This window comes from Neomonachus schauinslandi, chromosome 3, assembly GCF_002201575.2.
Source record: "Neomonachus schauinslandi chromosome 3, ASM220157v2, whole genome shotgun sequence".
NCBI lineage: Eukaryota > Metazoa > Chordata > Mammalia > Carnivora > Phocidae > Neomonachus > Neomonachus schauinslandi.
The window spans coordinates 52,650,376-52,669,536 of NC_058405.1; the positions used below are offsets into that span (position 1 = coordinate 52,650,376).

The 19,161-nt window shown below is 38.1% G+C and overlaps 1 protein-coding gene across 2 annotated transcripts in view; it reads left to right on the forward strand.

The window, feature by feature from the left end:
• The window catches only part of DGKH (diacylglycerol kinase eta), a 162,231-nt gene extending 145,902 nt beyond the window's left edge, over positions 1 to 16,329 (forward strand). The window contains exons 23-30 of one of the 2 annotated variants that reach the window (XM_021697865.1): positions 263 to 397; positions 1,634 to 1,797; positions 5,311 to 5,416; positions 6,429 to 6,521; positions 9,310 to 9,429; positions 9,765 to 9,873; positions 11,332 to 11,462; positions 16,240 to 16,329. In XM_021697865.1, coding sequence (XP_021553540.1) covers positions 263 to 397; positions 1,634 to 1,797; positions 5,311 to 5,416; positions 6,429 to 6,521; positions 9,310 to 9,429; positions 9,765 to 9,873; positions 11,332 to 11,462; positions 16,240 to 16,329 — 948 coding nt within the window. The remainder of the gene's footprint in view (positions 1 to 262; positions 398 to 1,633; positions 1,798 to 5,310; positions 5,417 to 6,428; positions 6,522 to 9,309; positions 9,430 to 9,764; positions 9,874 to 11,331; positions 11,463 to 16,239) is intronic. The other variant, XM_021697866.1, reaches the window with a different exon arrangement.
• Positions 16,330 to 19,161: the final 2,832 nt, after the last annotated feature.

Genomic DNA, 19,161 nt, shown 5'->3' on the forward strand with positions numbered 1-19,161 from the left:
CTGCTCAGCAGGGAGCCTGCTTCTCCCTCTCCCTCTGCCTGCCGCTCTGCCTACTTGTGCTCTCTCTCTATCTTTCTGTCAAATAAATAAATAAAATCTTTTAAAAAAATGTTAACTTTCTTGTCATGTCAGTTGTTACTGTGTCATGACAAGTGGAAAAAGATGCATTCCATTCCACCGAATGCACTAAAAGTCAGGCTTGAATGCAGATTGTCAGTTTCTCGGGACGATTTGTTCTCTAAAATGACTTGTTTTATTTCAGTGCCGTACGGTAAAAATCACTATATTTGGCGATGAGGGAGTCCCAGTGCAGGTGGATGGTGAAGCATGGGTTCAGCCTCCAGGAATTATCAAAATTGTGCACAAAAACAGAGCTCAGATGCTAACAAGGGACAGGGTATGTAAAAAAAAAAATTCTTCTAGATTTTTATCAAGCCTTTTAAAAACAAACTGTTCTGGGGGCACCTGGGTGGCTCGGTCGGTTAAGTGTCTGATTCTTGATCTCAGCTCAGGTCTCTATCTCAGAGTGGTGAGTTCAAGCCATGAGTTGGACTCCACGCTGGGGGTAGAGACTACTTTAAAAAAAAATTCAGTTGTTATGAAAAATAGAAACCAAGGAAAGATATTTAAATCGTCTCTTAAATCTGACATTTAGGTCATTGTGGTTTTAAATATGAACAAGTATTTAGTTTTTTAAAAAGTTAATAGACTATGGGCACCTGGGTGGCTCAGTCAGTCAAGTGCCAACTCTTGATTTCTGCTCAGGTCATGATCTCAAGGTTGTGAGATCCAAGCCCCGCATAGGGCTCCACACTGAGCTTGGAGCCTGTTTGGGATTCTCTCTCTTTCTCTCCCTCCCCCCCTTTCCCCACCCTGGCTCATAATGCGCATATGTGTGCACTCTCTCTCTAAAAAGAAAAAAAAACTTAATAGACTATATTTTTATTATTTTTTTAGGTTTACAGAGAAATTGAGTAGGAAATACAGAGAATTCTAATTCTATTTCCGCATACCTCCTTACCTCACTGACATACAGTCCCTTATTATGAACATCTTGTATTAGTGTGGTACATTTATTATAGTTGATGAGCCAATATTGATAATTATTAATTAAAGGTCATAGTTTACTCTTCATGTTGTACATTTTATGTTTTTTTAGAAATATATAATCGCTTATATCCCCATTATAGTATCATACAGGGTAGGGTCACTACCCTAAAAATTCCTTGTGCTCCATCTATCCATCACTCCCTCTCTTACCTCAACCCCTATCTCCATAGTTCTGCCTTTTCCAGAATATGTTTTAATTAAGGTCACGCTTACAACAAATAAGACTGCCAATACCCATCTTGTCTATGATGGGTTTAAAGTACAGATTGAAGCCTAAATTGAAGCTGTCTTTCTCAAAACTTTTCAGTGATTCACTGCTCATCACTGATTACATTACTTACTTGTTATGATAACACTGGAAAATTTTAAAATGGCTTTTTTGTATCTTATGATTTCTTTAATGAAGCTTCAGATTAGGAAAAAAGCAATCGTTTCAAAGTCATTCATGTAACATTTAAATACTCTCTTATGTGGGTCTCAGAGTTCCAAACTAACAATTCCTTGCAATATTGATGTTAAATAGGCTTTTGAAAGCACTCTGAAATCTTGGGAAGATAAACAGAAGTGTGATTCCAGTAAACCAGTTCTTCGAACCCATTTGTACATCCAGCATGCCGTTGACTTGGCAACAGAAGAGGTGTCCCAAATGCAGTTATGCTCCCAGGCTGCAGAGGAGCTCATTACTAGGTATGGTGGCCCTGCTTGCTTTAGGGGAGGAGAACTCTGGTCTTGGCCAATTTTGTTTTTTAGTTTTGATACATAATGTCGGTTGTTTGGGGGTATCTAAAAGAGATGCATTTACTTTCCTTCCTCATTTGTTGCCTCATTTATGCCTCAATTAAACCCTTTCCAACACACACACACACACACACACACACACACACACACACACACACACCCCTGTGTTCTCTGCAGAACAGACCTTGGACTTCCTGAAACGCAGTAGAGAGCTTGCCTAACTTATCCTACCACAACAGGGTGCTCTTTCTGTTATTGCTTATTTCCCCAGTTCTACACAGTCTTTACACTCTACTATTTATGTATATGTTACCTTATAATTATTAATTAAATTCTTCTGGAATGTAGAAGGAAATATAAATATTAACCCTGCTCCCAAGGAAATTTGGGTGGGAAAAGTCTGAGAATCAGTTTCCAAAGACATATCCAGAGATTGGGAAACCACACAGGAATTCATTTTAGTAGACAGAAAGGGAAGAGATGAAAACACAAGTTCTGGGAGTGTGAAACAGATAAAAATCACTATTACCAGGAGTAAACTTTGTTGGGGGAAGGGAGGACAACCATGGACAAGTTTCTTATCCCCTCTTCACCTAAATCTTCTCTACCAAATGGAGATAATAAGAGCTAACTCTGTAGGTCATTGTGAAGGCTAAATGAGACCACCATGTAAGAAACTTATTAGCACATCACGTCTGGCGTATGTGTTCTGTGTATGGTAGCTATTCCTACCATACCTTCATCTGGTCACTGATAAAAATGTTGAAAAAGAAAAGAAGGAAAACAAAGCTCTTTAAATATTTTTGGAAACCTAGAATGTACTAGATGTTAGAGATGTGAGAGAAAAGATATGAACTCCCTACAGCTGGAGACCAACATTCAGAATTAGAATAAAGTATGATAACTGCAAGATACAGAGAAGCTTAGAAGCAAGGTAAGAAAAATGAGTAGTTACCTAAGTGCAAGAACTTATCCACAGAGAGATTCATTTTAGGATACTATAAACAACTTCTGTTATTTTTGCTTCTTTTCCAGCTTTATTGAGGAATAATTGACAAATAAAATCACTTATGTATATGTACAAGGTGTACACATGATAATTTGATATATGTACACATTGTAAAACAATGACCATAATCAAGCTAATTAAGAAATTATGGAAAATAGTATGGAGGTTTTTCAGAAAATTAAAAATAGAACTGCAGCATTTTCTTGAAACCAAAATATACTTTCCGTATTATCTCCCTTGAAATCAAATATACTTCCTAAATTAACTTCCTGTCAACTAACCAAATAACCTTATCAAAAAAAGGGAAGTGAAGGCTGGCCAGACTTGCTTTTGGTCAACCTAATGTGGTTCCCCATATGTGTTTTTTTTAATTTTGCAAAAGATGAAAATCAGGCTCACTCATCTATTTTCAGAACTTATTCATTCAGTAGTCAACAAATAATTCTGAGTCTTTTCTGCATGCCAACCACCATATTAAGCAGTGGGGATGCCAAAATGGCTGGGTTGTAGTCCCTTTCCTTAATTTGCTGGCAGGGTAGCAGAAGGGAAACATGTGGCCAGAGTGCTATCACAGGGCTCAGTGGGGGTGCTGAGGATACACACAGGAGGCCAAGAAAGTAAGGGAGGGCTGCCTGGAAAAGGTGATCTCTCAGCCAAGTCTTGATGGAAGAGTAAGGGAAGGAACATTCTAAACATGGGAAGAAGCCTGGGCAGAGGCCCAGAGGATTGTGAGTGAATAGTACTTTTAGGAAATCTCAGGGAACTGGGGATGGCATGGTGTATGTGAGAGAGTAGGAAATGTGGATGGAGAAGGGAAGAGGGGCCAGGTCTTACCAGGACGTTCCTGGAAGCAATGTGTAGCATTGTTTGCAAGACAGCAAAGCAAGGTTAGGGTGAACATTCTTGGAATGGTCCTGATAGGGAACAACGGATTGAGGTAGGAGAGATGGAAAGAAGAAGAGAGACTTAAGATTGATTATTATCTAAAATTGCTGAATGACCTGAATTAGGAGACAGGACGACCCTCAGGTTCTAGTGAATGGCTGGATGGATTATGGAACCTTTGATGGAACCATAGGATTCAGGAGGGAAAGTAGGTTTGAGAGGGAAAATGACAGGCTCCGTGTTGGACTTCCAGAATTTAAACTACATTAGAAATATCTAGGAGGAGGGGTACCTGGGTGACTCAGTCAGTTAAGCATCTGACTCTTGGTTTCGGTTCACATCATGATTTCAGGGTCGTGAGATAGAGCCCCATGGCAGGCTCTGCACTCAGCCAGGAGTCTGCCTCTGCAACCCCCCCCTCATGCTCACATGCTCTCTCTTTCTCTCAAATAAATAAATAAATCTTAAAAAAAGAAAGAAAGAAATATCTGGGAGGAAATTTTAGTAGGCAATTGGAAATATTGATCTGAAATTGATTTATTTCTTTTCCCTTTTTTGAAAATTAGAGTAACATTTACCCACCTCTATTCTTCTGATAAATAACCCATTCTTTATGATTTCTCAAGGTTATTGGTAAAAATATTGAGATGACATTTGCACATTCCTTTGCGGCTTGGATATCAATTGTATGATCTTTAAGAATTAAGCTCTCTTCCTTTACTCTTGATTCAACAATATAGGCCTAGTCTCTTTTCTTGTTTTACCCTTTCTAGTGTGAAGATCATTCTCCTTGTAGATGTCAGAAGCAAAAAGGATTTGCATAGTTTTGCCTTCTTGCTCATCCGCAAACTTTACATCATCATCTAGCAATTAGTGGAACTTTTACTTTTTTCTTCTTTGGCCTTAGTGAGCTCCAGGATCCTGTTTGTTCAGGATATTCTTAAATGTTTAGATTCCAGAGGACTGTGGCACAACAGACTTTGGAGCTGATAGACATAGATTCAAATCCTGGCTCTATTACTTATTAGCTTTGTATACTTACCGAATCTCTCCAGCCCTCACGCTCTTATAAAGTGGAGAAAATTAATCACAGTTACCTTTTAAGTTGTGAATATTAAATTAGATAATGTATGTAAAGCACTTAGTGTATATATGCTAAATATGGCAATGTTCTTCTCCGACTCTGTTTTATTTGTTCCTGATTGAAGTTTCAATGAATAAAAGATTAAGTTTCTGCTCTCTACATTTGGGCCCCATCTCACTTGCCAATGATACTTCAAAATGAAGTGTTACTATATTTTGTTCTTCCAAATAGTACCTCACTGTGTTTATCTGTGATTCTAAGCCTAACTTTTCCTATAAAGATTTTTGGTTTCACATTCTTTGTTACAGTGGGGTTTGAATTTTGTAAATCTACCCTTTGTTATTCATAATTGAGTTGAACTCATTTAAAAATATCCCCTAATCTTTTTTTTTCCCCGAATTGTCTGATTCTACCATTTCTACACTTCAGAAAAATCAGCGATGCTCAAATTTTTTTTGTTCACCTGCCTCATTTTTGCTTTCAGGATCTGTGATGCAGCCACGATCCATTGTCTCTTGGAGCAAGAACTGGCCCATGCTGTGAATGCATGCTCCCACGCACTGAATAAAGCCAACCCACGCTTCCCAGAGGTGAGGAGCTAATGGTAAATTCTCATTCCACAGACTGTTATGTATTACACATATATTTCAATGCTATAACATGTGCCATGCCCTTTGAAAAAGCATTAGACAGTCTGTAGGAGTGCCTGCCAGAAGCTTATGATGAATTAGTGGCCACATTTTCATTTTCCTTTTCCTGTCATTTTTCCATTCCATTCCATTCCTTTAAAATCTCTTCATTTTTTTCCCCATTTCTCTTTCAATCACTTGTCGCCTTGCCACCTTCCTTGCACTTCTTCTCCTTCGAGCTACCACCATCCCTTCTTGTTCTTTCTTTCACCTTCTCCCCTGCACCCTGATGTAGGGCAAACTACATACCACGCGTTTTATTAGAAACGTTCATTCAATGTCAAAGCTGTGTACAGAAGTTATTCTCACTTCATTTTGTTCTATGAAACTGGTAAAGTGGGTAAACTTTTTAATGTAGATGCTACAATTTTGTAACATCTATAATTTTTTTAACGTAGGTGTTAAAAAAAGAAGGGAAAGGATACAGCCCTCTTGAAATGTGATACATGGTACAAGGCTGTAGCGTAGAGAAAACTCATAGCATTTTTTCATTCCTTTAATTATTCAGTGGAAGTTACCTAAATTGATAGATAAGTGCTGCTTCCTCAAGGTAAAAGTCTAAAAAACAGTCTGGTTGGAACTTCTGGGAGTGAAAGTCAGTGGATAGAACTGATTATGATCTGATAATGCCCCATTATCTGATAAGGCATAATTTTCTTTGACTGAACTGTTTTATGGGAACACGTATATGTTGTTGCAAGCATCCACATGTTTGTATGCAGGAGATGTGGTCCTAAGTGTGTGACTATAGTCAGGGCACGGGTGTGAAATTCTTCAATTATAATAGAATTGGGGTAGAGTTGTAAAAATATGTGTGATGTGAATTTATGGGAAGAATAAAATGTAAAGTATTTGCTGATGATTGAATCCCAACAACTACTTGTCTTTGATGTGTTGTTTTTTTTTTTTCTAGAGTCTTACGAGAGACACTGCCACTGAAATAGCCATCAATGTGAAGGCATTATATAATGAAACAGAATCTTTACTAGTGGGCAGGGTTCCTTTGGTAAGGAAGAGATGACTGGTAACACAAGAATGACGATCCATGTGTGGGCCTCAGCTTTATTAGGGAGCATGCATTCATTCATCAGATTCTAATGCAGAAGCAGCCTCCTGGCCTCCATCCGTAGGGCTTCCCTTTTACCTGGCTTTTGCCTTCGAGAAAATGCATGGCTACACCAGGGAGTTATGGTGCGGGCTGACAGTAGAGGTTTCCCCTCATAGATGCCATCAGGTTTTTATGCAGTACAGTTCTCCCCAGTCAGCTTTGAGAGACTTGAGCCTTATGAAGTGTAGCAGGCATTCCTCAGGAGCTCATTGCTTCCTAATTGCAGAGAGGTAGAGGAAATCATCGGTTTTGTTCCTGAAATTAACATTTGAAATATGATCGGTATGGTTTTTAGATTCGCTTAAAGGGCAGCACTTTCTAGACTCGATGTTTCAAGAACTAAATTCAAGAGCTAGCCCTATCTCTAGATTAACTCAAATTGGTGCTAGAAATGAAGTTTCGGGCAGGTCTGAATTTGACCACAGTCAGTGGACCTCAAGTGCTAGAAGTCCACAGATGTCCTGTTTGGTTTGCCTGGAGTCTGCCTTGTCAGCCTTTTATTCTCTCACCAGTTTCAAACGTTCTAGAATATTGGGTCTTCTCGCCACCTAGTGTTCGATTGTGGGTTATTCACACGCGCTGCTGTAACTGTGTAGAAAGCCTGATGCATTATGATGCACTAGCTATTTTTTCTTCCTTGTCACGATTCTGATGAACTGATCCGTGATGATCTTACAACTTTCCTCTTGACTGTAATTTTATCTCTTGCTTTGGAAAATAAAGTGGTAGTAAAAGTCATAGTATCCAGCATAGTGGGAAAATAGGAGGTGTGTCACAGTCTAGCTAACAAAGTGACTGTGCTTGGAGTTTGATTGGGGTCCGGAAGGGTACCATCCTTGGAGCATCTTTTACTTTGAGAAGAGAAGCTTCAAGGATGAATGACACCCGTGGCTCTTACCCATCTCCAGAGGAAGCTGAAGTAGTACAACTTCCTTGGGGCAGGACGTGGCTGCCTATGCTATGGCCCTGAAAAAAAACTTTTACAAAGACACATTGATTACCTTTTTTGATAAAACCAATGGAACATTTTGCCAATTCTTGGCACCTTTGTTATTAACTAGAGTCTTCTTGTTGCTCTTCTAAAATCAGTCCAGTGAAATCCAGTGAGCTGTGGCTTTGGTCCCAATTTTTATGTGAAGGACATGTATTTTTTGTCTTATTTGAAATACAAAAGATAACTCCTGACTGACAACAACTAGAAGCGTAACTTGTTCTGTGTTTTAGCTCTCTACACTGAAAGCACCCATTGAGTGTTAGTTGGTTAGTATTTATCAATTATATTATGTTCATATAGAACAACCCACACAGACTCTTAATCATTTCAATATACTTCTGTCACTGTCTAATATGGGTGTATGGTTTAAAATGTATACCAGTGAATTTTTTCAAAACCTTTGACCATATTGATGTCAAAATACAGTGTCAGTCATATTCGAGATCAACTAAGGCTTACACTTTTATTTTGCTTCTAGAATGAATATGCAATACCATTTTATCAATTTTATAAGACGTGTATTCTTAGACTCAAAGGAAAGTAGTAAATTTTACATGACAAGGTGGAGAATCTCCATATTTTTATTAACTACTAGAAATGGTAAATACCTTGAATAACCAAGGAGAAAAAAACGACCATAATAAATAACAGGAACAATTTCGCTGAACTTTCAGTTTAAAATTCTGCAAACCTGTATATAGGTCCTCTACAATCTTAAAGTAATTTATGAAAGGATTGATTCTCTGGAATAGACCTTAGAAATAATCTGGTCACTTTCTACTATTTATTAAAGAAGAAACTAAGACTCCTACCATCAGTCAGGCTTCCCTTGGTTGCATAGTTAGTAACAAAGCCAGGACCAGAAGGCAGTCGCCTCCCTTCCTGTTCTACATGTAACAGTGTTTATTTCACCTTTACTATTGAATTTCTAAGTGCTTTTTAATAGCTGCCTCAAATGAATGGATAATAAGTGACCGGTTAAATTCTCCTTAAAGTTTCCAAACCCTCTTCCAGATTTCAAACCATTCAGCGTTTTGCTTTTGCCCTGATTTTTACAACAGCTTTTCGTCACAAATTTTTCTGAGATTCGTGGGGTTTTTTTTTTTTCCCCTTAAACTTATTATTTTAATTCTCCAGGAGATTTCTGTGCCAAGCAGTTCTTATGATGGGACACGTTTTTGACCAATTTTTAAAATAGTGTTATTTGCTTACATAGCGGCCCATGGAAATCGGAAGGATTTTTGCCACAGAGAAGTAGAATAGTGAGATTACTTACTAGCAAGCAGGCAGACTGGGTAGATGGACACATGGATTGGAAGGGAGGGAGAGAGGAAAGAATTTACAAAAAAAAAAAAGAGAAAGAAAGAAAAAGAAAAAAGGGAGAGAGAAAGAAAACCACCAAAAGTGATACTTTTTTTCTGTGACATTATTAAAGTCACACTAGCTACTTACCTTATCTTTGGAAAGTACGGATAAATCTATCCAGGTTTTTCTTTTTTTTTAAATAAGCTCAATAGAAAATAATCTTTTCTTTTTTTCCTATATTCCTGTATCTTACCAACAACAATAACCTAGCCTAGCCTAATAAGAGATGAGGATGTTCGTTGTCAAAATAAAATGAATTTCTCCTGTTTGAGATTGGTCACTGAGCCTTGTTTTATTTTGTGTTTTTTAAAATTTGCTGGCGAACAGCAGTTAGAATCCCCGCATGAGGAACGCGTGTCTAATGCCTTACATTCTGTGGAGGTGGAGCTGCAGAAGTTAACGGAGATCCCTTGGCTTTATTATATCTTACACCCAAACGAAGATGCGGTATGTGAAATGTGGCCTGTTTCTTTATAAATGCAGACGTTATGACAATCAAATTTGAACAAGAGATATTCAAGGGAGAATGCATTTTGAATACCACTTTCAAATGTGCTGCTCTTGAACAAGCGAGCAAAGGCTTTTCTGTGAACAAAGGTACCACACGGGAATCAGTACATTTTCAAGGAGTACGTAGCATCATGCACTTTAATTGTTAACAAGCCACGGCTTCAACGGTGTGTTGTGCTTATAACCTGTTCCTGCGTTGGCTTTAAGATCGGGGTGAGTTTTTCTTCTCCTAATGTCCTGAGCAAATTCCTTTTCTTGCCCCACTCGAACAGGAGCCCCCCATGGATTGCACCAAGAGAAACAGCAGAAGCACAGTCTTTCGTATCGTGCCAAAATTTAAAAAGGAAAAGGTTCAGAAGCAGAAGACAAGTTCACAGCCTGGTAGGTGATCTGCACTGGAAGGGAAAGTAAAACCCTGTGGAAAAGATGACTCATTAAAGCGATGTCATCGAGGCGATAAAAATGTTCTGGAATTATTTGTGGTGACCCTTGCACATTATGGAGGTAGTAAACACCATAGAATGGTTAAAATGGTGAATTTTATTTTATGTTCATTTTACCACAATAAAGCAAATCATGTCACACCTAAAGTAAGTCCCCCAACCAGTAAGAGTCTTTAGCAACGAAGCACACAAGAAAACGAGGTGGTCGCTGATGGGCTTCTACTCTGTTCAGTGGACGTCAGTGCGTCTGTTTAGATGGTCCTGTGTCCTGCGTAACAACAATTCAAGGCATCGGTGGTGTGTAACTTGTTTTTCTTCTTCAAAGTTCAAAATCTAGCTCATTTTGATGAATGGCATGTTGAAACTTCCATTTACTCCTTTAACTTGCTAAATAATTGATTTTTCCACCTAAAGTTACGCATTGTCTTTCTCCTGTTTCAAGGACTTCCTACACCGTTTCAGCCCCTCAGTCGTGACAGCCCCCAGTGACACTTGCATTCTCAAGCGAAGATTAAACTGTGGTGGTGTTGGTCTGGTTCCCTTTCCCCCTTCCCCTAGGAAGTAATTTTAATGCTGCAGTGGTGCTGAGGCTCCTTCAAGTTCTGTGTAGATGGCAATAGGTGCCTTGCACAATCAAATCATTTTATAATCCTTCCAAGTGAGCTGTCTCCTTTTAAAAAAGTGATATATGACCTGATTTTTGACAATTGTAGAGCAGCCACTGAAGGGTATTTTAAAACCAAGTATGGCAAATAAATAAATTTGAATTAAGCTAATCAATGTCAAATAAAATGTATAAAACAATGATGATACGTATTGAAAAGTAACAGTCCAACTCATCTTAGCAGTACTGACAGTTTTCAGAAGACATTAAGGTGAGCTAACAACACATTTAGTGCTATCATTGTCAATAATTATAATTACGAACCGTAACAGAATCAATAAAGGCATCCCTTGAATTCAGCCAGACCTGGAGCCGACGTCTGTGTGATATTCAGAAGCCCATGTCAGATTTTCAATTTTCATCAGCACTTGTAGCTACTTCAGTTAGATCTAGTTTCATATACGGTCTAAAGGAAGTCGTCAGAGCTTATTTAGATCTTGGGCTATTTAGATTGTGTAGTTGGGGCGGCTTGGAGAGGAAATGGAGCTAAAGCTCAAGGCATGGTGCACAGCAGTGAACATCCCTGCATAGTCAGATCTCTGTGTTGATTGAGAGTCTGTAACCTGCATGGGGGAAAAAGCGAAATGGGAGTTTTGTCGAAACAACACCTTTAACCTTTCCCTTTGCCAGCACTGCCGCTGTACTCTGTTTTGCATCTTCTTTGGCCAACCTTTGCTTTGTAATGCATTGAGCATGTAGAAATTAAGGGGGTTTTGCTCTTAACTTTGGTAGTTCAAAAATGGGGCACAGAGGAAGTTGCTGCTTGGCTGGATCTGCTCAATTTGGGAGAGTACAAAGAAATCTTCATCCGTCATGACATCAGAGGGGCTGAACTTTTGCATCTGGAAAGGCGAGATCTTAAGGTATTTCCTTTGTGCTACTCTTCTGCTTTTGAAAATTTCCCAGCAAAACAGAATCCTTTCTCCTGCACCTCTTTTGTTACATGCTTATAGCTTGGCTTCTGTCCTGCAAACAGGCAGTAATCTAATACGCATTGTCCTGTGGTCGGAGTTCCTTGTATGCTTTTTAAACAAGAATGTCAGCAATATTGTCCTATCAAGTATGATTCTCTGATTATTATGGCTAAAGCTTAGCATGAAGTTAGTAATTTTTTTCTCTGCATCCATTGGTATGGCTGTCCCTGTGCTAATACTTCCAAATAGCTCATGTTTCCATCAGCTCATTTTATTGGATCAGCATGAGAGGGGATCACTGTTGCTGAAAATGACTAAAAAAATCTAATAAAAGGTTAACAACTAAAAATTGATTCAAAATACCAATAACAAAGTTTTCCTAATATGTGGAACTAGATTAGAAACTTACAGCAGTGGCAGCTGAGGGTCCTATGATGTTGTTGTGTTTCTGACTGCCCTTTCAGAGCTCATGTGAACAATTAGACCTCTCTGTGACTTACTGTTATGATTGTATTATGCTCAAAAAGAAATTTATTATTTTCTTTAGTAAATGAAGTAAAAATTATGCTTCGCTTTTGCTAGAATGCAGCTTAGAGCCTATTTGGCATTTATTTCAGAGAAAGAAAATCATTAATTCATGGTCTGCAGCAATTCCCTTTTATTTTTGGGGGATGGAGACTCAACAAGGCCAAAGTAGACTATTCTATTCCAAGGTTACGTGTAGGATTTTGTCATGTTGGAATTTCTTACCAAACACCGCCATTTTAAAATTCCAAGATTGAGTAATAAGCAAGTGACAAAGCCTTTAACATATGTTGGAGTGATCTCTTTCCTGTAGACCAAGTTCTGAATTGCACAGAATTATGATACAGTGAATTCCTAACAAATTCATGAACTGCTGTTCCTTTCTCTACAAATGTGTTAGCAGAGATCTTTGCACAATTAGTGAGTAATATATAGGATTTTATAAAGCAGAGTCATACAGTTTTAGAACATTAAAAGTGGACACCACATCTACCTAAACATTTTTAACCAGGATAATAAAACAATAGATTAATTAATTACCGCAGTTGAGAGTCCCAAATCTGGAAAATAGCAAAATATACAGGGCTAGAGTTCCTAGAGTAAAGGTTGACTTCAAAACTTGGAATGAGTGCACGAAAAAATAAATGTAGGGCATCATTATATCCAACATATTTATGTAGCTTCTTATATCCTTGGCAGGCAGCAATATTTATTGAATAGCTACTGATTGATATATTATGCCAGCCTCTCTAGGAGCTTACATTTCATTTGCCATGAATAAGCATAAATTCAAGGAAAAGACTGAATATGTGTGTATATATAATTATATATGTATATGTTATATATGTACACGCAACCATAAACATACAAATACACACACACACACATACACAATGGGTAAAGCAAATATTTACAGAATGGAAAAACAAAGCTCCTACACATAGGAGAGTTCGAGTGATAGGACTTGGCTGGAAGAAAGAGTATGAGTAAAAAGGAAATGGTTAAGAATTATTTTCATAAACTTTCTCTTTAGCTTTATCATGGAACTTTTTGTTCTCCTTTGTTTTTATTTTTAATGCAAATTACATCCTTTCCCTTAAAACTTTTCTTTCAGAAATTTGCATTGACATCGTCCTTTTTAACTCTTTTCATTCTAAAACGGGGCGTGGGGGAATGAAAAAAGGAAGATAATTTTTCGGAAAGAGCCTGCTATAGAACAAAGCTGTGAAGGTAGCAAATGAGCTCCCCTTGATCTCTGGTTGTAGCTATAAGAGGGAGCAGACTCTTCAGAATGAAGTCTTTAAGTGTTGCTAAAGGATCGCCTATTCTCTGGGTAACCTTGTCCATTCCCATTGCTGCAAATATGGTCCATGAAGATGTCCGTGGTTCACAGGTTTGTACCTCCAGCCCTGACCTCATTTGGGAGCTTTAGGATTTTATCACCAACTCTACTTGATAGTTGCCTATCACACGGGGGAGTCAGTCTTAACATGTCAAAACCCAAACCTCTGTTCTGCGGATATCTTCGTAAAATCACCCCTCTCTCCTTCCAGGCACTCAAGCCAGAGAAGCCCACGGACCATACTTATCCTGGTCCCCTAACTCATTAAGCCCATCACCGAGCCAGGTTTCTAAACTCCATCCATTTCTCTTTCTGCTTTCCACGCTCCTACCGCATGCTAGGGCACCGCTCGCCCGTGTGAAACCAGAGTTCCTAACTGGCCTTTCCGCTGCTACCCTTACTCTCTCTAGCCCATTACCCACACGGCAACCAGAGTGATCTCTTAACATCAGATAGATCACCTTTCAGTTACTTCCCATTTTACTGGAATAGACTCGCATCTTTGGGAGGTCTACAAGATTCTGCCCATTTATGGAACCTTCTGTGGAATCACTGGCCCCTCGCTGGGCTGTACCCCATCCACCCTGGCCATTGTCCATTCGCTTAAAAATACTAGACTCTTCCTCACCTTTAGAGGTGCACCCTCCTACGGTATATATCTCCCACGACCCGGCACCTGGCTTACTCCTGCTCAGATCTTGGCTCAGGTATTACTTTCTTATCAGCAAGACAACTAGAGATAGCAATGTGACAGTGTTAAGGTGGGAAAGGAAAAATATTTCTGAGGTGCTTTAGGAAATAAACTGATTGCATTATTCTCCTTCCAGGAAGACCATAGGCAAATGTGAGGGACATCAAAAGACAGCGGCAAAGATGCAATGGTTTTGTTTGTGTGGTTGGGTTTTTTTTTAATTTTTTTTTCCTTTTGGAAAGTTGCATATGAAAGATAACTGAATATCTACACAGCATGTCTCTGCAAAATTAGACCTGTTCATCCAAAGAAAGAAAAGGCCCATAATAAAGAATATGATAAAAATAAATTAAGAACGATATAACAGATGTCATGGCATAACTTTATCACAGCCTAACTCCTAGAAGACATGAAGGTATTGAGCTCAAGACAGAGAAAATATAGCTAGAAGTTAGTGTAATTCTGTGGAAAACATTCATCTCATTACAACCAAAATGGTAATTCTGAGTAGTCTGCTTCTCCCAAAGAAGTTTTTATTCTTGAAAATATAACGTGCGTATGGCCTGAAATAAAATATTTAATATTAAGTGTGTTTCTTAATCAGATAATTATGTTATCACAAAGCAGAAAGAATATTAAAATATCCCACTCAAATCAAAGAATCTAAATGCAACTGTAAATGCATTTATATTTTGCAGTTCGGTAGCAGGTGCGGGCTGTCTTTCTTTAGGATTTGGCCTTGCTTTTAAGTTTGCTATGTGAGCATACACTCAGGAAACATAGTTGCCTTAACACTGGTTATGAATAGCCTGGTGTCCTATGAGAAAATATTTTTCAGGGTCCGTTGCATATTGTAAAAATGTGACCCAGAAATTATCTCAAGCTTGACAAGAGAACTTGCTGTAGAAAGAGTATTTTCCAGAAAGATTCAAAATTGTCAGTAGCATCGCTGCTATAGAATTCAGAGAGCCCGTAGAGTATATGGAAGAGAGAGCATGTGTGTGTGAGTGTGCTTACAATCGTCTGATCTATTTCACTTAAAGCTTAAAAATAAATAATGCTCTTAGCTTACGAAATGGAACAGACATTTGGAATCTTTACCATCTCAGACACATAATTTTGTGGTACCTTATAATCCTGTTTTCGAGGCTGCTTTGGAAGCCATCTTTTTGCTAATTTTCAGATATTTCAAGCCCTCTCTTTTTTATGCAGAATTGGTTTGACTTCACGTATTAGCCAATTGATAGTGCCCATTACACTTAAACAAATTATAGGGTTCAGAGGCCTTCACCCTTTCTTTTAGTTTTTCAAGTAGTGAATGTCATGGCTTTCTTGTATGCATCTCCTTCATTCCGGCCATAAGGATTTATTTGCCGAGTACCTGCTGTGCGCGCTACAGTCTGGAATCCTCCTCCATGCTGAAAGCTAAATACTGAATTCTTGGCCCTTTAAAGGAAGATGGTTCTGTAAGAAACAAGGAGGGTTCTGAGGGGAAAAGGCCACAAGTGTTCTGAGGAAAAGCATCAACCCACAGAGAGCTGGGTTGAAGTAATTTTTTATACTTCTGCCTTACCAAGTAGAACAAATATTTAAACAGTCCGCTCAAATCGAAAACTCTAAATGTAGCCGGAAATGTACTGACATTCCAAATTTAGCTGGTGGCCACTGATCTCTGTCATTAGGATTAGGCTTTACTTTGAAGTTTACTATTTTAGGATGGAAGTGCCTTCAGGCCACTTGCGGCTGCCCTGATGTCTCATGTCACTTTTCTCAGAGATCCCAAAAGGACCTGTGTTTTAAAAAAAGAAGCAGAAGTAAAAAGGAGATTTTAACTCTTGAAGAACCGCCATTGTGTATAATTTCTGATAATGTCACATTTAAGAGTTTGTATAGGATGTGATTTTTTTTTTTTTTTTTACTGGTTGGTAATGTTTCAGTGTCAGGTTAGTTTCGGTTTATAAACTGATTTTCGTACCTTATGCTTCCTAAGTCATTGAGTAGAAACTAAACTAAATGAACTGAATGCTAATTATACTGTTTGCTAGTGAAATAATTAATCCCCAGTTTTCTCTTGTCAATAAACTTCTTTCTTTTCCTTCTCCTTTTTTTCCCTACCTTTTCTTTTCTTCTTTTTCTTTTCTTTTCTTTCTTTCTTTTTTTTTTTTTAGGACCTGGGGATAACGAAAGTGGGTCATATGAAGCGAATTCTCCAGGGAATTAAAGAGCTTGGAAGGAGCACTCCCCAGTCTGAGGTGTAATCATATTGGTGCTATTCCTTGGAAGGGAAGTAAATGCTACTTAATGCAAAGCTCTTAGAAGCAATTGTCTGTTTCTGTACTTTTCTGCCTAGAAAAGCAAGCACCAGGGAAGCACCTCTATGGCTTGATATTTTGCTGTGGGTGAAAATTTTCATTTGAGGTATTAGAAAATATTTTTGTGCCAAATAATACATTCCACAAAGCCATTTCCTTATTGTGCAAACTTGACGTGTTCAAATATGCTCATATTAGTAAGAAGGTAGGAAGAATCTGAGACAATTGCATTGTCTGAAAGGTGGAAATGTTTACTTACGTTTGACTTTCCTTAAACCTGGTCAGATGGAATGTTCTTACTACGTGACTGCATAACAAATATGTGGCTAAAACTTCTTAGGTTTCATTATTGGAGGCATTGGCTTCTTCCTTAAAGTCACTGGTTAGGAGACTAAGATATAAATTAGGTTGTGTTTTGAATGTTAGATTGGGTGTCACCTCAGATTCCTAGCATTCAGTGGTCATAGAAAATGGTTGAAACCCCTCAAATATTATGAATGAATGCAAATCTTAATGCACGACATTCCTGCCTGAATGGTCTTTCTTTTTCTTGCATGTCACATGTAATCTCGTAAAACTTAGCTTTCATGTCAGTTTTAATGGAATTTAATTTATTACTACCGAAGTATCCTTTTGTTGGTTCAAGGCACTTTTCTGTTCTTTGATGTGGGACTTTGGATAGATGCTGTATCTAAGAATTTGTGACCGTATGTCTGTGCCATAATCAACAAATGATACACATTTTATGCAAGTCAATTTGATGTCACTCTATATCATCAACAGTAGACATGCGCATTAAGAAAATCTCTGGATATTTTTATAAAATTACATGTTCTGTTGCCGAACAAAACTTATTATAGCTTCCCAAACCAAAATTCCCACATTTTGTGGGTTTTTTTTGCTTTAGTTTAGTATTTATTTAATACTCTGTTTGCATTTATAATATAGTGGGCTGTTGACATCCAGGAGTTTCCCCAAGGTCTCAACTGGGATTTGTATACTGATTGGTCACCCAGACTTACCCACTGAGCTGGAGTGACTACTGACACAACTTCTCAACAAGAAATTTAAATTTTTAAATTTTTTCTTAAGGGCTTTATATTATTATTATTATTATCTCACTTAATTCTTATATCAGGTAGATATTATTTTCCTTTTTCTAAACCACTATACTTCAGTGTAAGCTTATTAGGAGTCAACATTACAATTACCAAATCTTTGAAAGCCAAAGGCATGTGTTAAAAAGTCACAAAAATATCCTTAAACAATCTTTCTTTAGACATTATGTACCAAAAATTAATTATAATATTTAAAAATCTATTATATAAGAGAAGAAAACAGGGTATTGACCCAGTGGTGACAATTTTCATGAAGTAGCCTTCTAAGTAGGTGCTCAATAGATACACATACACACACGTACACATACACACTTGTGTGTGTCTATACACATACATGTACATTCACACTTATATATGCATAATCTTGAAATACACTCTCATTGATATTTTCTAGACAATTATTTGCCAAATGCTTAATGAGAAATATTAGTGGGAAAGCATTTAAAATGAACATTGTCAGACATATAATTTAATTATAGCAAAGGAGTTTAAATATTTGACACTTTATTCTTATTCATAAATTGGGTATTTAACTACTAGGAAAAAAAATCACAAAATTTGGATATCTTAAAAATAAATGAGCCTGATGAGTTCCTGACCAAATGTGTCTGACTATATATTTTACCTGTCTAAGTTGTGAATAAATAGAAATTTTCCAAAGGGAATTCTATCAAGTAGTGTGAAAGAGTCAAAAGCTACTCACTTCATATTGGAATGTTACCTACACTTACGAAATCAAAGGGCTTCTTTTCCAGTCCCTTTATAGTCCCCACCTCCCCATCCCCTGCAAGGGGTCTTGCTTTTCCAGGCATTTCCCTATAGAATTAAAAAAGAGATGCCAGCCTCTCTTTGGAACTCAGCTGTGAGATCACAGATCCCTGACCAGCTCGGCCAAAAAAAGAAAGGTAGGGGCAAAGAGGCAAGGAACTCTAGAGAAGAATTAGCTAATATAAAAATCTTTATTGATTTCCGTTTGCCCAAAATACCCCTTTGCCACTAGAAAAGGTCTAAGCTATTACATGTTCAGAATTTGAGAGTAAGATGTAAATGATTAAATTTTTTGTTTGATGTTGGTCTTTTTACTCCTAGGTAATAACTCTTATCTATGCTGTAAAACCTCCATTAATGGATTCTTTGGTTAACTAGTATTTTCTTGCAGATGGCTTTTGGATGAGGGAAATCCTTTAAAATGACAATTTTGCTCTCTTTTTTGTCGTTGTTAAATAAGAGCAATTTTTCCTGTATGCTTTGCCTGTGTGTGGCTGGTGTGGACCCAGATGACCTTACTCACGTCTGTTTGCCAAGATGGTGTCCTCAGAGCCTCCTCAGGTGCCTGTCAGCGTCACAGAGGAGCAGCTTCTTAGAGTTGATGGGGCCTCGAATCAAAAGTAGGAAGAGCTGCTCTCTGGAATCTGATCACAGCTCAGGGGAGTGCAGGTGGGGCCTTTGTACCTTGATCCATTCCTGAACTGAGGTGAGAAGCTTAAACCTGCTCCGGATTGCCAGCTTTAATTGCACCGTCCTGCCGCTAGGCTCTCCCACACCTGGATAATTTGGGAGGGGTGAAGGGGAATCAGAGCCCAGCCAACATCCATTCCCCTACAGTCTTATTCTCCTGAGGAAGAATTTGTTATATATATATATAACAAATTTGTTATAT